This window comes from Mustelus asterias, chromosome 22 (genome assembly GCF_964213995.1).
Source record: "Mustelus asterias chromosome 22, sMusAst1.hap1.1, whole genome shotgun sequence".
Classification (NCBI taxonomy): domain Eukaryota; kingdom Metazoa; phylum Chordata; class Chondrichthyes; order Carcharhiniformes; family Triakidae; genus Mustelus; species Mustelus asterias.
The window spans coordinates 61,784,422-61,801,045 of record NC_135822.1 but is presented as its reverse complement, the minus strand read 5'-3'; the positions used below and the strand labels follow the sequence as shown (position 1 = coordinate 61,801,045).

The 16,624-nt window shown below is 45.9% G+C and overlaps 1 protein-coding gene and 2 pseudogenes across 1 annotated transcript in view; all 3 read right to left on the bottom strand.

The window, feature by feature from the left end:
- Positions 1 to 227: 227 nt before the first annotated feature.
- Positions 228 to 1,434, bottom strand: LOC144509780 (hepatocyte growth factor pseudogene; annotated as a pseudogene).
- Positions 1,290 to 2,292, bottom strand: LOC144509715 (hepatocyte growth factor-like; annotated as a pseudogene).
- An 8,330-nt stretch (positions 2,293 to 10,622) lies between these two features.
- The window catches only part of LOC144509714 (zinc finger matrin-type protein 4-like), a 151,573-nt gene continuing 145,571 nt past the window's right edge, over positions 10,623 to 16,624 (bottom strand). Inside the window, exon 6 of the mRNA XM_078238495.1 lies at positions 10,623 to 10,723. Coding sequence (XP_078094621.1) covers positions 10,623 to 10,723 — 101 coding nt within the window. The remainder of the gene's footprint in view (positions 10,724 to 16,624) is intronic.

Genomic DNA, 16,624 nt, shown 5'->3' with positions numbered 1-16,624 from the left:
AAAGGCTTCCTTCTGTGTGTCTGCATTGCTGTAGTTGGACTCTTTCTTCAAGTTACCTCAGGAACCCTTCCAAAAACGCATGCACATATACAGATATAGTCTACTGCAAACAATAGGTCAGATAAATCATTTGTAAAGGAAAGTATCAACAGACTTGATAAGTATCTGCAGCAACATGGGTCTAAAATTGACAAATTATGTATTTGACAATTAAGGATTTCTGTGGACATACATTCCATTCATCTGGTGTGATTATTTTCTCTGTATGTCTTAAAGACTTTGTCTATCCATGGGATGTAGTACGACACCCTCACAAAAATCCCAGGACGCTTTGGTTTTGCACAACCTCGGCCAGGAATGATGACCCCTTGTAATAGCTTCTGGCCCTCTTCTTCACAGACTAGAGGACCACCGTAATCACTTTCACATGTACCAACAGTTCCCTTTTCCTCTCCTGCGCAGATTTCCGATTCCCTGATTTGCATTTTTCCTTGATGGTACTCATTACATTTCTTGTTTCCAACGACTGGAATTTGGGCTACCTTTAGCTCACCTTCATGACCCATGCCTTTGGTTTCTCCCCATCCAGAAATATTACAATAGACTCCTTGACGTATCACACATCCAGACACAGGCAGTTTAATCCAGTGAACATAATCAGTCGATTTTACAGCTCTGGCCAATTTCAACATTACAAGATTGGATCCTTCTGGTCCACAGACAAGCTGAAATATCTCCATCACTTGTTTATGGGCTTCCTCACTTTTATCATCTTTGACAATTCCCATCACAGCTTCATATCCTCTCAAGTCTGGCTGACATGTGGAGGAACAGTGCTTGGCTGTGAGAACCTAATTATTTCCAAACAATGATCCTCCATAGAAATGGATATCCCTGTGTCGCAGACTAACCATCCAGCTGGATGTTTTTGCTTTTGCCCGAAATCCATTGACTATTCTTGTCATTATTTTTCGTGAACATTCATGAGTGCGTGTTGAGGTTAATTTGGGTGTTTTGTCACAAGGTTCTATTGCACAGTAGTCCCACAGAGTGAGAGGATCATTACTGTAACACCAGGGACCATGTTTATCTGCATCTGGATTGCGACAGTAGTTCTCCACCGAGCTTTCAGAATTGGTGGACAAAATGGTTCTTCTGTAACTTATCCAGGGTGCACACTGTATGCCAGTCCTAGTTTTAGAAACAGTTCCTTTGTAAGTTGTCCCAATCCCTTGGTATCACTCTTCTGAAGGTGGGGTTTTATTCTCACACCTTGGGATGTGAAAACACTAAGCTGCTCGGATATCTGGATCTGTAGTAAAGCACCAGGGGGCTTCTGCTCCATCAGGATTCCTGCAGTAATTTTTGTTCAAGTCCTTGCATTTATAGTTCTCAGGGTTGAAGTTATGATGGTAAGGATACTGTTGATCCAAACGTTGGCAAGGAATTCCTGAAGGTGTGGTGTTCACGGTCCCTCTATAACTCTCCCCAAGATCCTTGAAGCATTCTGCAGTCACCTCCGAATCATGGTCACAATTGGGAACACATTCTTTAATGGCACAATATTCCCAAGGGGTGTGAGGGTCAAGTGTATAATACCAAGGCTTGGTGCGTCCATTAGGATTATGGAAATAATTATCATCCAGTCCCTTATCTGGAAATTGTTCCGGATTGAATCTGTGATTATGTGGCATTTGAAGGTCCCAGCGCTGACATTCCTTCCCCGACTCAGTGTGGTCCAAGGGTCCTCTGTAAGTTTCTCCATTACATGTCATGCACTCAACTTCTGAACACTGTGGAATAGCACAGCTCTCCAGCCGAGTTCCTGGGTTCATCGTGAAGCGTCATGGACCTCCTTCCTCACCCTGCAATAGTTCTCTTGCAGATTTTTATTACGATGTCTTGAAGGCAAAAATCGATGGTCGTGTCGGATAGTTGAGTTCCAGTGTTGACAAGTCTGACCAGCTTCTGTCACTGACTTTGTCCCCCGGTAGTTCTTACCGTTCCCAATAACACATTCTCGGATGTAGTCTTTTCTCTCATAAAGATCAACTCCACTTTGTGGCCTCGCTTTCGCCCCTTTGGTTTTGCTGTTGAATGACAGCCAAGAGCATCGCTTCTCACTTTTAGCAAAATACAAGGCCCTGCAAACAAATCCTTTGTATTTATACATCGCCTTGCACATTGTTCAATGGTGTCCATTTGTTTAGACTTTTATGGCAGGGATCTTTCAATCAATTTATGTCCAGGAGTTTTCAAAAAATGATGAATGGGATTTTTTCTTGCCGCCATTGAATCAACTGCAGAGATGAGGGCGGGGAGGAGTAACACCAGCCTGATTGTCCCCAGCGTGGTCAGCGATGGATGTAATACAAAATGTGATAATAAATGAACTTTAGAAATGGAATACCATCTGGATTTACGTCCATGGACAGGAAAATCCCCAGGGACGTATTGAGTTTTCTGTCAGTGCCAAGAGTAAACGATGGATCAAATGGCCTCCTTTTGAGAAAGTTGTATGATTTACAATCTTCAACCCATCTCCTCTCTCTCAACAGGATGTGCAGAGCTGCTGTGAGATTTGAACTCATCACTCTAAACCAGCACGGCGGCACAGTGGTTAGCACTGCTGCCTCCCAGCGCCCAGGGACCCAGGTTCAATTCCGGCCTCGGGTGACTGTCGGTGTGGAATTTGCACGTTCTCCCCGTGCCTGTGTGGGTTTCCTCCGGGTGCTCCGGTTTCCTCCCACACTCCAAAGATGTGCAGGTTCGGTGGATTGGCCATGCTAAGTTGCCTCTTAGCACCCCAAGATGTGCAGATTAGGGGTAAATACATGGCAGAATGGGAAAATGCCTGGATGGGATCCTCTGTCGAAGAATCGGTGCAGATGCGATGGGCTGAATTGCCTTCTTCTCTACTATAGGCATTCTATGATTCTACAGTTCTCAGATGTGGATGCAACAGCCAACTCCACTGCTTGCATAGACACGAGGCTTTCAGCTAGTTTTCCTCCTGGGATTTGTATTGATAAGGGGCTGTTCGTTACCCTCACCTCCTTTCAATATAAAATGGAAATGTACCTCCTTCGTCAAATGGAAGCAATGGTTTATGGATTTTCTCTAGCACTGAAGATTGCACTTGGTGTAAGTTTACAGGGCAGGCTTTGCCAGGTTCACAAACTATGGAACTCTTTTCCCATTTAAAGCCTTCGCTTATCCCTTCAGCCTTCAGGCTTGCTAAACACAAGCTAGCGCCCCCTGGTCACTGGTTCATGATTTATCTCCAATTTTTAAAAATTTATTTCAACCTTGGATATAATCTATGAGGTCCCAGCCTGGGCTTCCCTCATTGTAAGAGTAAAATGTTGGCATGACAAAGTCCTGAGATTTTGAGCATTAAGATGTAGAATTACAATGCCTGTTGTCCACACAGTGAAGAAAAGTCACTGGAACTAATGACTTGATTTGATTTGCTGACTTTTCCAATGAGTTGGACTAGCAGTGAGGGTGCCTTTATTCGAAACAAGTAACAGCCTGTTAGTTTAACCATGCGTCAGTATTTAAAAGGTGCCAGCTGCTCTCCGCCAGGGAATATGGTGAACGAAGGGCACCATTTTTGACTATTATGATGATCATTTTCCTTGAGTTCCTTTAGCATAATAAAATGTCCCAAAGCTTTTGACAAAAGATTCGCCAAAGCAGCAGAAGAAAAGTTATATATCACGCCCGGTTCAGAAAATAGTTTTTTGCAGGGTTTGCAAAGCTGCAGAGAGGGACGACACAGCGATGAGATGTTCGAACAAATCAATCCAAGATGGCGTCGAAGCGTGGCGACTTCTTACAAGCTGTACCCAGCATACCCTCTAATTCTATCTTTTACTTTCGTTCTATCTTTCAAAACTCTGCTCTAACTCTTTTACCTTATATAGTTGCTCTTCCTCTACACCCTAGCTATGACTGTAACACTACATTCTGCACCCTCTCCTTGCCTTCTCTATGTACGGTATGCTTTGTCTGTATAGCGCGCAAGAAATAATACTTTTCACTGTATACTTATACTTGTGACAATAATAAACCAAATCTAATCAAAGATTAAGTGAGTTTCAGAGAGCAGAATTTTATGGCTAAAAGTCCAAGAAGGAGGAGCGCAAAACTCTGAAATCTGAAGGCTAGAAACTGTTGCTGAGATAGAGATAGTTTTGGGCAATGTCATAGAGAGTCCTGTGAACCAGCATCTTACTCCTTAAACATGTTAACTTTGTAGCCAGTGGAGTCTGGTTACGTTATGGATGATCAATGATCGGCACCTCATGTGAGCTGCCAGGATCCTGAAAGCTAAGTGTTGGGACGAGTTAAACCTTACTCGCCAAATGAGACCCTTGAAATGACGCAGTTTCAAACTGTGAATACGCACACAGTTTGAACCTCGCCATGAAATTCCATGCTGTAACTCACTCCTAAAACATAATATAGCAGTCTCTATTCCATAATCAGATCCCTTTTACAGGGAACTAATTACATTCGGTGCATCTCTTTCCAGTTTGTCTCTGTGATTACCTTGCCGGCTGTGGCTGAGTAAGTACAGTGAAAGTGCAAAGTTTACAGGTTAAAAAAACAAACCAAATATATCACATTCACATTTTTTATATCAGCACATGGAAGCACATTTGTTTACCACGGAGAAAAACTAAAAGTGTCACTGGCTGGTGAAGACACCGGTTAAAAAATAGCGCAGCAGGGGGCGGCACAGTGCTTATCACTGCTGCCTCACAGCGCCAGGGACATGGGTTCAATTTCTTGCCTATCTGTCTCTATGGAGTTTGGACATTCTCCCCATGTCTGCTTGGATTTCCTCTGGGTCCCCCCGGTTTCCTCACACAGTCCAAAGATGTGAGGTTAGGCGCATTGGCCATGCTAAATTGCCCCTTAGTGTCCCAAGATGTGTAGGTTAGGGGGATTAGCGGGCTAAATACATGAGGTTATGGGGATGGGATAGGCTGTGGTAAAATGCTGCATTGGAGAGTCAGTACAGACTCGATAGAAACATAGAACATTACAGCGTAGTACAGGCCCTTTGGCCCTCGATGTTGCGCCGACCTGTGAAACCAATCTAAAGCCCATCTAACCTACACTATTCCAATATCATCCATATGTCTATCCAATGACCATTTAAATGCCCTTAATGTTGGCGAGTCCACTACTGCTGCAGGCAGGGCATTCCATGCCCTTATCACTCTCTGAGTGAAGAACCTACCTCTGACATCTGTCCTATATCTATCACCCCTCAATTTAAAGCTATGTCCCCTCGTGCTAGCTATTACCATCCAAGGAAAAAGGCTCTCACTATCCACCCTATCTAATCCACTGATCATCTTGTGTGCCTCTATTAAGTCATCTCTTAACTTTCTTCTCTCTAACAAAAACAACCTCAAGTCCCTCAGCCTTTCCTCATATAAGACCTTCCCACCATACCAGGTAACATCCTAGTAAATCTCCTCTGCACCCTTTCCAATGCTTCCACGTCCTTCCTATAATGCGGTGACCAGAACTGTACGCAATACTCCAAGTGCGGCCGCACCAGAGTTTCGTACAGCTGCAACATGACCTCCTGGCTCCAAAACTCAATCCCTCTACCAATAAAAGCTAGCATTCCGTAGGCCTTCTTAATAATCCTATCAACCTGGGTGCCAACTTTCAGGGATCTATGCACATGGACACTGAGATCTCTCTGCTCATCCACACTACCAAGTATCTTACCATTAGCCCAGTACTCTGTAATCCTGTTACTCCTTCCAAAGTGAATCACCTCACACTTTACCGCATTGAACTCCATTTGCCACCTCTCAGCCCAGCTCTGCAGCTTATCTATGTCCCTCTGGGTTAGATAGGGTGGATAGTAACCTGCAACCTGGTAGGTTTGGAAGGTGCTGCTTAAGGAATCTTGATGAGTTCTGCAGTGCATCTTGTAGATGGTGCACACTGCTGCCATTGTTTATCAGTGGATTAGATAGGGTGGATAGTAACCTGCAAAAACCTTCTGCACTGCCCACAACTCCACCGACCTTAGTGTCATCCGCAAATTTACTAACCCATCCTTCTACGCCCTCATCCAGGTCATTTATAAAAATGACAAACAGCAGTGGCCCCAAAACAGATCCTTGCGGTACACCGATGGGCCGAATGGTCGCTTCCTGCACTGTAGGGATTCTATGAGGATTCTATGATGAACACAAGGTAACAGCTATGCTGATGTGACAATATACCCACCAACAAAAATTATTAATGATGTGGATCTGACACCATGATGACAGAGTAACTTGTGAGTCAGTCTCCAACTTAGCTCCTCACAACATGATAGCCAAATGGTGTGAATGATCTGACACAAGCTCAATCGCCTGTGCATATTCTAAACTTTTCAACATTTCAAATGTTTCGCTGACAAGTGGCAAGTAACATTTGCGCCACACAAACGCCAGGCAATGACCATCACCAACAAGAAAGAATCTAACCATCCCCCCTTGACATTCAATAGTGTTACCATTGCTGAATCCCTCACTGTCAACATCCTGGGGGTTAACATTGACCAGAAACTGAACTAGACTCGCCATATAAATAATGTGGCTGCAAGAACAAGTCAAAGGCTAGGAATTCTGCAGCGACTAACTCATCCCCAAATCCTGTCCCTCACCTACAAGGCACAAGTCAGAATACTCTCCCCTTGCCCAGATGAATGCAGCTTCAACAACACTCAAGAAACTCGACACCATCCAAGACATTCAATCCCTCCGTCACTGATAAACAATGGCAGCAGTGTGCACCATCTACAAGATGCACTGCAGAACTCATCAAGATTCCTTAAGCAGCACCTTCCAAACCTACCACCACTACCCTCCAGAAGGACAAAAGCAGCAGATGCCAAGGAACACCTGGGGGTTTCCCTCCAAGTCACTCACCATCCTGACTTGGAAACATATTGGCCTTTCCTTTACTGTCGTTGGGTCAAAGTCCTGGAGCTCCCTCCCCAACAACACTGTGGGTGTACCTACATGATGTGGAGATGCCGGCGTTGGACTGGGGTAAGCACAGTAAGAAGTCTCACAACACCAGGTTAAAGTCCAACAGGTTTATTTGGTAGCAAATACCATAAGCTTTCGGAGCTTGCTGCTCCTTCGTCAGATGGAGTGGTCGTGTACCTACATGACAGGGACTGCAGCAGTCCAAGAAGGTGGCTCACCACCACCTTCTCAAAGGCAACAAGCGGTAGACAATAAATGCTGGTCTAACCAGAGATGTCCATGTCCCATAAATGAAAAAACAATTGGTTGCTTCTGGCTACTCTTTCCAAAAATGAAACACTGGTTGCTTGGAGACCAGAGCTCGGTGACTCTGTGCAAGCATATGTGCAAGATTCCCTTGTCACTGACCAACACGTGACTGGCAGTGAAGTAAAGTTGGCAACAAAACTCTTGTTTCCCCACTTGTATTTTCAATCATAGCCTGAATCCAGCAGTGGCAGTATGATGATGGCCTTAACTGTTGGCAATATGTCGAGGAATATCTGTCGTAAATGCTTCACACAAGTCTGTAAAATGTTAGTGACACGGACTGAAGAAATTGGTCTCGGGTGTTACTGGAGCAGTGCATCTCATGCTGTACATCTTTAGTGAGACACAGTAAGAAGTTTAACAACACCAGGTTAAAGTCCAACAGGTTTATTTGGTAGCAAAAGCCACACAAGCTTTCGGAGCTCTAAGCCCCTTCTTCAGGTGAGTGGGAATTCTGTTCACAAACAGAGCATATAAAGACACAGACTCAATTTACATGAATAATGGTTGGAATGCGAATACTTACAACTAATCAAGTCTTTAAGAAACAAAACAATGTGAATGGAGAGAGCATCAAGACAGGCTAAAAAGATGTGTATTGTCTCCAGACAAGACAGCCAGTGAAACTCTGCAGGTCTAGGCAACTGTGGCGGTTACAAATAGTGTGACATGAACCCAATATCCCAATAACTATTCAATGTGTTCAGATAGATGAAAGAGAACTTGAATATTTGGTTAATTGGGCAGGACAAAATAATATCTCTCATGTCAGCTATATAGTTTCACTGAAATGTGTTCCTCCTTCTGCAATCCTGGAACAGCAATTATTATTTTTTAACCAAAAAGCAAACAAACCCTTAATCTGCTACATGGGACAGATGTAAATTGGATCCGAGACACCCGCTTTGCGAAAAAGGTTACGCTGAAGGTGAATAATGCACTGTCAATTTTCATTTGGAAACAAGCAACTGAAAGCTCCGAATGGAGGTTCTCCAGGGAACCAAGAGCAGTTCTCCCCGGGTGATCTTGTGTTACCAATTATGCCCGATGTAATTGCTTTTTAAATTTTTAATAAAATGCCTTAAGTATGTGGGCTTCCGACAATATTCCTGCAATGACAGAAAGAGCCCGCACTCCTTTACATCTTTGTGGATCTGAATGAAACCAGTGGCAATGGGCCCCACTCTGGTGGACAAAATGGACAGATTGAATGGAATGAAGATTCCATTTCTTTCAGATGCAAATATATTTTTTATGTTCTAAGGACTTGGGCGGGTCGGGCCGGGAGAATCAGGCGTGTGCCGATTCGTGGGATTTGTGCATGCATTCCCGACGCGCGCGCATCCCCGAGCGCCGGATATCCAGCGCGGTCGGGACCACACTGGGAACCGGCGGGAACAGCAGGTAATCAATTTTAATCTTATTTTAATCTTATTTGAATGTCATTATCGGGCCCGGGACTGAATTCCCCGGGCCCGATAGCAGCTCCCACCCCGCCAGTACAATTTCACACCCGCGGAGTTTAGGGTAGCTCCCCACTTTTGGGGAACTAGCGGGAGACCCTGCTGGAGTGAAGGGGGAGTAATCGGGCCCCCCCCCCAAGGGATTGGGCAGCAGGGTGGTGGTGCCCCCTGGGCATGGGCACTCTGGCAGTGCCAGCCTGTGTCCCCCTGGCAGTGCCCAAACAGCAAAGTGCCCATCCCCAGGGGGCACTTTGGCACTGCCCACCGGGCATGTGGCAGTGCCAAGGGGGTGGGGCCTAGGGGGCGTAGCTTAGGGGCGATTTGTGAGGGCGGGGGGGGGGTCCCGCTGCCACTCTGCACAGGGATCGGTTGGGACTGGAGGGAGGTCAGCGATCGGGGCAGGCTGGGTGGGAGGGGGGTCTGCCGGAGGGGTGGGGCTGCCTCTTATGGTGTGTGGGGGGGGGGGGTCTACAGGGGAGGGGGTCTGCCTCCTGTGGGGTAGGGGTGGGTCTGCTGGAGTGGGGATGTGGGGGGCATCATCACTGCTGGGGGTGGGGGGCGGGGGGCGGGGGGGGGGGGATGCTGTAGATCGGGGTGCTGCTGGACGGCGGGGGGAGGGTCAGAGATGGGACTTGCCTGGGAATGCTTGTGGAGGCGGTGGTGGGGGGGAGGCGGGGGGGGGGGGGGGGGGGGGGGGGGGGGGGGGGCGGGGGGGCAGCACTGTGAGGGTCTCGTGCCGGAGTCTGACACATCCGGAACTCTGCGCACGCGCAGTGGCGATTGAGCTGGCCAGCAAAGGGCAGGCTGACAATTTCGGGCCACTGTCAGATTCCAGCGTTAATAGGCCCTGCCCCCTGAGCTTTTAATGATATTCACAATTGTGACTTCTGCAATGCACAGAGTGAGGGAGATTCGAGTCTGAACTCCCACTGAAAAAACGATCGTGATTTACCCCAGCTTTCCCATGAATTTAGCACTTTGAATTTTTTGAGAGAATCGCCCTCATGCTGTCTATTCATGGCTTTCATATCCTAAAATATGGAGGCGGCTCCTTTATATTTCTGATCATCAGCTCCCATATCAATGGGTCAGCAAAAGGGATCCCATAAGGAAAAAACAGTTTGAACTAGTGTACTTATTCCTCCCTTTTTACTGTGTGTTTTTCCTTCTGGGATATCGATGTGGGTATGGGCACCACTACTTTAGATATGTGGTGAGTTCATTACAGCAGAAGGGTGGCACGGTGGCATAGTGGTGAGCACTGCTGCCTCACAGCGACGGGGACCTGGGTTCAATTCCAGCCTTGGGTGATCATCTGTGTGGAGTTTGCACGTTCTCCCTGTGTCTGTGTGAGTTTCCTCCGGGTGCTCCAGTTTCCTCCTACACTCCAAAGGTGTGCGGGTTAGGTGGATTGGCTGTGCTGAATTGCCCCTTCGTGTCCAAAGATGTGTAGGTTAGGGGGATTAATGGGGTGGGGTTACGGGGATTGGGCCCGGGTGGGACTGTTGTCAGAGGGTCGATGCAGGCTCAGTGGGCCAGATGGCCTCCTTCTGCACTGTAGTGATTCTACGATTCTATGAAATCTAGGATTCTGACTTGCTCAGAATGCTTTGCACTTTGCAGTTTGACTTCTACATGAACCAGGTGGGAAGCAAGAATGCCAAAGTAGGGCTGGAGCTTGAAAGTGACCATGTCAAATGTCTTGGCCACCTCGTTCCTGGGATTCTTTTAAGCTGTACTATTGTCAATTCTTTGCAATGAGAAACTCAGATCATCTCAGACACTGCCAAGGTGCACAAGCCTGGGACAGAAGAGTAAAGTCAATTAAGGCCACTTACTTGGTCTGATGTTTGGATCCCTGTAGATGGGCATGGTACTGTTCTATGGAATTCAGGATCACATGACACAAACTGCAGGTGTAACTGCGCTTTAGTGCTGCAAGAGAAGACGGACAGGTCAAACTGCTGATAAATTAACGATCCTGCTTTCGGGACAGACCCCAACTTCTTCCATTGTTTCTGCCGACATTTCACCACCTCATGCTCCCCCCTGATGAAGTGCACACATTAATAGAACATAGGATCATAAGAACAGTAGTTGGCCATTCAGCCCCTTGAACCCGCTCCGCCATTCAACAAGGTCATGGCTGTATCTTGAAACATAGAAAAACTACAGCACAATACAGGCCCTTCCGCCCACAAAGTTGTGCTGAACATGTCCCTACCTTAGCGATTACTAGGCTTACCTATAACCCTCTATCTTACTGAGTTCCATGTACTTATCTAAAAGTCTCTTAAAAGACCCTATCGAATCCGCCTCCACCACCGTTGCTGGCAGCCCATTCCACGCACCCACCACCCACCTGAGTGAAAAACTTACCCCTGACATCTCCTCTGTACCGATTCCCCCCCCCCCCCCCCAGCACCTTAAACCTGTGTCCTCTTGGGCAACCATTTCAGCCCTGGGAAAAAGCCTCTGACTGTCCACTCGATCAATACCTCTCAATATCTTATACACCTCTATCAGGTCACCCCTCATCCTTCGTCTCTCCAAGGAGAAAAGGCCAATCTCACTCAACCTATCCTCATAAGGCATGCTCCCCAACCCAGGCAATATCCTTGTAAATCTCCTCTGCACCCTTTCTATGGCTTCCACATCCTTCCTGTAATGAGGCGACCAGAACTGAGCACAGTACTCCAAGTGTGGTCTGACCAGGGTCTTATATATCTGCAACATTATCTCATGACTCCGAAACTCAATTCCTCGATTGATGAAGGCCAGTACACCATACGCCTTCTTAACCACAGCCTCAACCTGCACAGCTGCTTTGAGCGTCCTATGAACTCGGACCCCAAGATCCTTCTGATCTTCCACTCTGTCCGCCATCCTATTTGACCTGCCAAAATGAACCACTTCACACTTATCTGGGTTAAACTCCATCTGCCACTTCTCCGCCTAGTCTTGCATCCTATCAATGTCTCATGTGTGGCCTAACTCTATGTACCTGCCCTTGGTATATATCCCTTGAAACCCTTGCTCAGTAAAAAATTGTCTATGTCAGGTCTAACAAATAAACCAGCATCCACCGCCATTTGAGGAAAAGAGTTTCAAAACTTCCACCACTCTCTGTGTGTAGAAGTGTTTTCTAAATCTCTCCTAAAAGGCTTGGCCCTAATTTTTAGATTATGGCCCCTTGTTCTAGAGCCTTCCACAAATGGAAACAATTTATCCTTATCCACCCTGTACTTCCCTTCAAATATTTTGTAGACATAGAGTGATAAAGATTTACAGCACGAAAACAGGCCCTTCAGCCCAACTTGTCCGTGCCGCCCAGTTTTTAACCATGAAGCTAGTCCCAATTGCCCGCGTTTGGCCCATATCCCTCTGTACCCATCTTTCCCATATAACTGTCTAAATGCTTTTTAAAAGATAAAATTGTACCCGCCTCTACTCCTACCTCTGGCAGCTTGTTCCAGACACTCACCACTCTCTGTGTGAAAAAATCGCCCCTCTGGACCCTCTTGTATCTCTCCCCTCTCACCTTAAACCTATTCCCTCTGGCTTTAGACTCCTCTATCTTTGGGAAAAGATGTTGACTATCTAGCTGATCTATGCCCCTCATTATTTTATAGATTTCTATAAGTTCACCCCTCAGCCTCCTACGGTCCAGGTAAAACAGTCTCAGTCTATCCAGCCTCTCCTTATAACTCAAACCATTGGTAGCATCCGAGTAAATCTTTTCTGCACTCTTTCTAGTTTAATAATATACTTCCTATAATAGGGTGACCAGAGCTGTACACAGTATTCCAAGCATGGCCTTACTAATGTCTTGTGCAACTTCAACAAGACGTCACAACTCCTATGTTCACTGTTCCGACCAATGAAACCAATCATACCGAATGACTTCTTCACCACCTTGCCCACCTGTGACTCCACTTTCCAGGAGCTATGAACCTGTACTCCTAGATCTCTTTGTTCTATAACTCTCCCCAATGCCCTACCATTAACTGAGTAGGTCCTGCCCCGATACGATCTACCAAAATGCATCACCTGACATTTATTTAATAGATCACCCCTCAACGTTCTGAATTCAACAGAATAAAGGCCTAATTATCTAATCTCTCCTCATAATTTAACCCGTGAAGTCCAGGTATCATTCTTGTAAACCTGCGTTGAACTTCCTCCAGGGCCAAAACATCGTAAGACCATAAGACATGGGAGCAGAATTAGGCCACTCGGCCCATCAAATCTGCTCCGCCATTCAATCGTGGCTGATATTTTTCTCATCCCCATTCTCCTGCCTTTTCCCCATAATCCCTAATCCCCTCATTAATCAAGAACCTATGCTTCCTAAGGATGAGATTAAGATTAAGCAATAGAGGAGAGATTTTCTCCTCTGGCCTGCTTTTGGCATGTATCTCAGCCCAGTGAGAGCATGTATTGGGGATTTTCACAATCTCCTCACCCAAACCCATGGCACATCTATTCAAAATAAACCAAAGGAACATTAATCGCAGCTTGGTGTCACACAATTCTCCAATGTGTGAACTCAACAGGTGTCTTCCCACACCAGAATGACAAGAGGAAGAAAGTCTCACTTAATATTCACAGGGTCCTTCTTGAAAAACGAATAAAGCTGAGTTTTGTTTTCATTTGTGGGACATGGGCATTGCTGGCTGGCCAGCATTTATTGCCCAACCCTAGTTACCCGAGAGAAGTTGAGAGCCAACCACATTGCTGTGGCTCTGGAGTCACATGTAGGCCAGACCAGGTAAGGATGGCAGATTTCTTTCCCTAAAGGACATTAGTGAACCAGATGGGTCTTTCCAACAATCGACAATAGTTTCATGGTCATCAATAGATTCTTAATTCCAGATATTATTTTTTTATTGTATTCAAATTTCCTCATCTGCCGTGGCAGGATTCGAACCCGGGTCCCCAGAACATCAGCTGAGTTTCTGGATTAATAGTCGAGTGACAATACCACTGGGCCATCACTTCTCCAAGTAGGGAACATTTCCAAACTGAGAAAAGTCGCTTGGAGAAAAACATAAGCCATGCTGATTTGGGCCCACAGCACATGTTGGACTCGCTCTGAGGTCCGCAGCTTCCTTGGTAAGATTAACAGAAACAACAATGCAAACAGCAGCGCCTTCCAATGAAGATTCACACCAAGCCACATAAAGTGGCTCAAAGCAGGTCGGATTTTCTATTCGGGATGATGCTTAGGCCTTTCCCTGGATGCAGGTGCCTGTATTTTAACTGCATTTACTTTGCCAAAGCTTACAGAAGCATAAGGGGGTTGGCAGCAATCTGAAGACATAGGCTGCTGGAGGACCCTGAAATAGGCTCTGGATTGACAAGACGGGATAATGCAATGGGAGAAAAGAAGCTTTGAGCTGGTAATGGAAAGATAATGAATAACAGTTACTGAGCACGTCCAGTAATGGGGAAGTGACAAGCCAGCTGCTATTTAGGACAGTTTCATTAACTAGAGGAAGCACAACATGTATGCTCATTAATTGTCACATGTGGCTTTCATCTCTTAAGAAATGCTATCGGTTTTCCGATGGTCCACTGAAGCTGTAATTAATGCATGGAGGGGGGAATAAAAATTAGCCTAAATGTACTGTTGCCTCAAATTTACACTCGCCTGCCCCCAAATCTCCAGTCATCCTTAAGTATCTGATAAATACTACACAAACAACATGACATTTAACATTCAAAGCAATACAATGTCCCAGGACACAGGAGGCGGCACGGTGGCGCAGTGGTTAGCACCGCTCCCTCTCAGGGACCCGGGTTCGATTCCCGGCTTGGGTCACTTTCTGTGTGGAGTCTGCACGTTCTCCCCGTGTCTGCGTGGGTTTCCTCCGGGTGCTCCGGTTTTCTCCCACACTCTCAAAGACGTGCTGGTTAGGTTCATTGGCCATGCTAAATTCTCCCTCAGTGTACCCGAACAGGCGGTGGACTGTGGCGACGAGGGGATTTTCACAGTAACTTCATTACAGTGTTAATGTAAGCCTACTTGTGACTAATAAATTAGCCTTAACTTTGAGACTCGTTGTCTACCTGAACCTGTAACTTGAGACAGTGCTGTGATGGTGGGAGGCTCTACGTGTGGCTGGTGCGTTGAACGTTGTTCCTTTCTGGAGCTGGGAATTGTTAACAACAATCTATATTTACATAGCACCTTTAAGGTTGTCAGACATGACCAGACACCTTTACAGGAGTGTTACATTCAAGATGGCGTCAGAGCGAGTTCTTGCGAGCTGTCCCCAGCATACCCTCTAATTCTATCTTTTTCTCTTGTTCTATGCTTTTAAAACTCTACTCTAAACTCCCTAACAATGCGCTAATTCAATCCCTTCCTAGCTATGATTGTAACACTGCGTTCTGTATCCTCTCCTTTCCTTCTCTATGAACGGTATGCTTTGTCTGTATAGCGCGCAAGAAGCAATACTTTTCACTGTGTGTTAATACATGTGACAATAATAAATCAAATCAAAACAAACAGAACTAGACGCTGAGCCACATAAAGGGATATTAGGACAGGTGACCAAAAGCTTGGTTAAAATGGTAGGTCTTAAAGAGGAGACAAAGTTAGAAAGATAGCGAAGGTTTTGGGGACAGAATTCCAGTTCTTAGGGCTGAGGCAGCTGAAGGGTTGGTCAATGTGGAAGTGATTAAAATCAGAGACCCTCAAGAAGACAGAATTGGAGTTAACACTATAGGGGGGGGCACGGTGGCACAGTGGTTAGCACTGCTGCCTCACAGCTGCAGGAACCTGGGTTTGATTCCTGGCTTGGGTCGCTATCTGTGTGGAGTTTGCACATTCTCCCTGTGTCTGCATGGGTTTCCTCCAGGTGCTCCGGTTTTCTCCCACAGTCCAAAAGATGTTCAGGGTAGGCGCAATGGCCATGCTAAAATTGCCCCTTAATGTCCCGGGATACCTAGGTTAGAGGGATTAGTAGAGTAAATATGTGGGGTTACGGTGTGGCCTGAATGGGACTGTTGTCGCTGTAGACTCGATGGGCTGAATGGCCTCCTTCTGCACTGTAGGGATTCTATTCTATTCTAAACTATAACAAGCGCATAATGGCAAATCCTTTCTTTATTACAACCACCAGACTGCTAAATGTTTATCGGGTCTTATTTAGATGGGCTACCCACATCTTTCCACAAGTGAAAGATAGAAGTCGAGTCATATAATTTTCCTTTTATTCTGAAGTAAAGAGGAAAGAAACATCACATGAAATGCAAAAAACAAGTTCCCAAGCATTGGAAAAGGGGATTATACAAATGACTGAACAGTGGCAGTTGTTAAATTCTTTCCGTGAAAGGGAGAAATTGGGGGCGGGGTTTTCCGGCCGCACTCGTCCCACTGCCGGAAAATCCTGCCCAACACAGGACCTTTGCATGGTCCATATCCCACCTGCTATGATTCCCATGGCAGGCGGGGCGGGAAAATTCCGCAGTAGGAATCCATAAGCCAGTTGCTTCAGTGTAAGCAGATGTTGAAAGCAGTGTGATGGAATTAATGTAAACTTTGAAAAACACGGGGTAAATAGGAACAGATAGCACGGACTGATAAAGGGTAGATGGTGCGAGATTACTTGGTTGTTTTGACGAATGTGCATATGTACAGATCGAGGGATAGGTGCATGTGCACACGTCTTATTCAGCAGAGTGTGAGAAGATAGCACACATGAGACGTGTTGCAAAATTAGATAGACAGATAGTTTGGTGATGGAAGGTAGTGATTAAGTCCAAATGAATGCCTTTAAGGTTGCTGAGGTGTTTGATGTGCTGTGCCTCAAGAATCTGCTCTTAGTT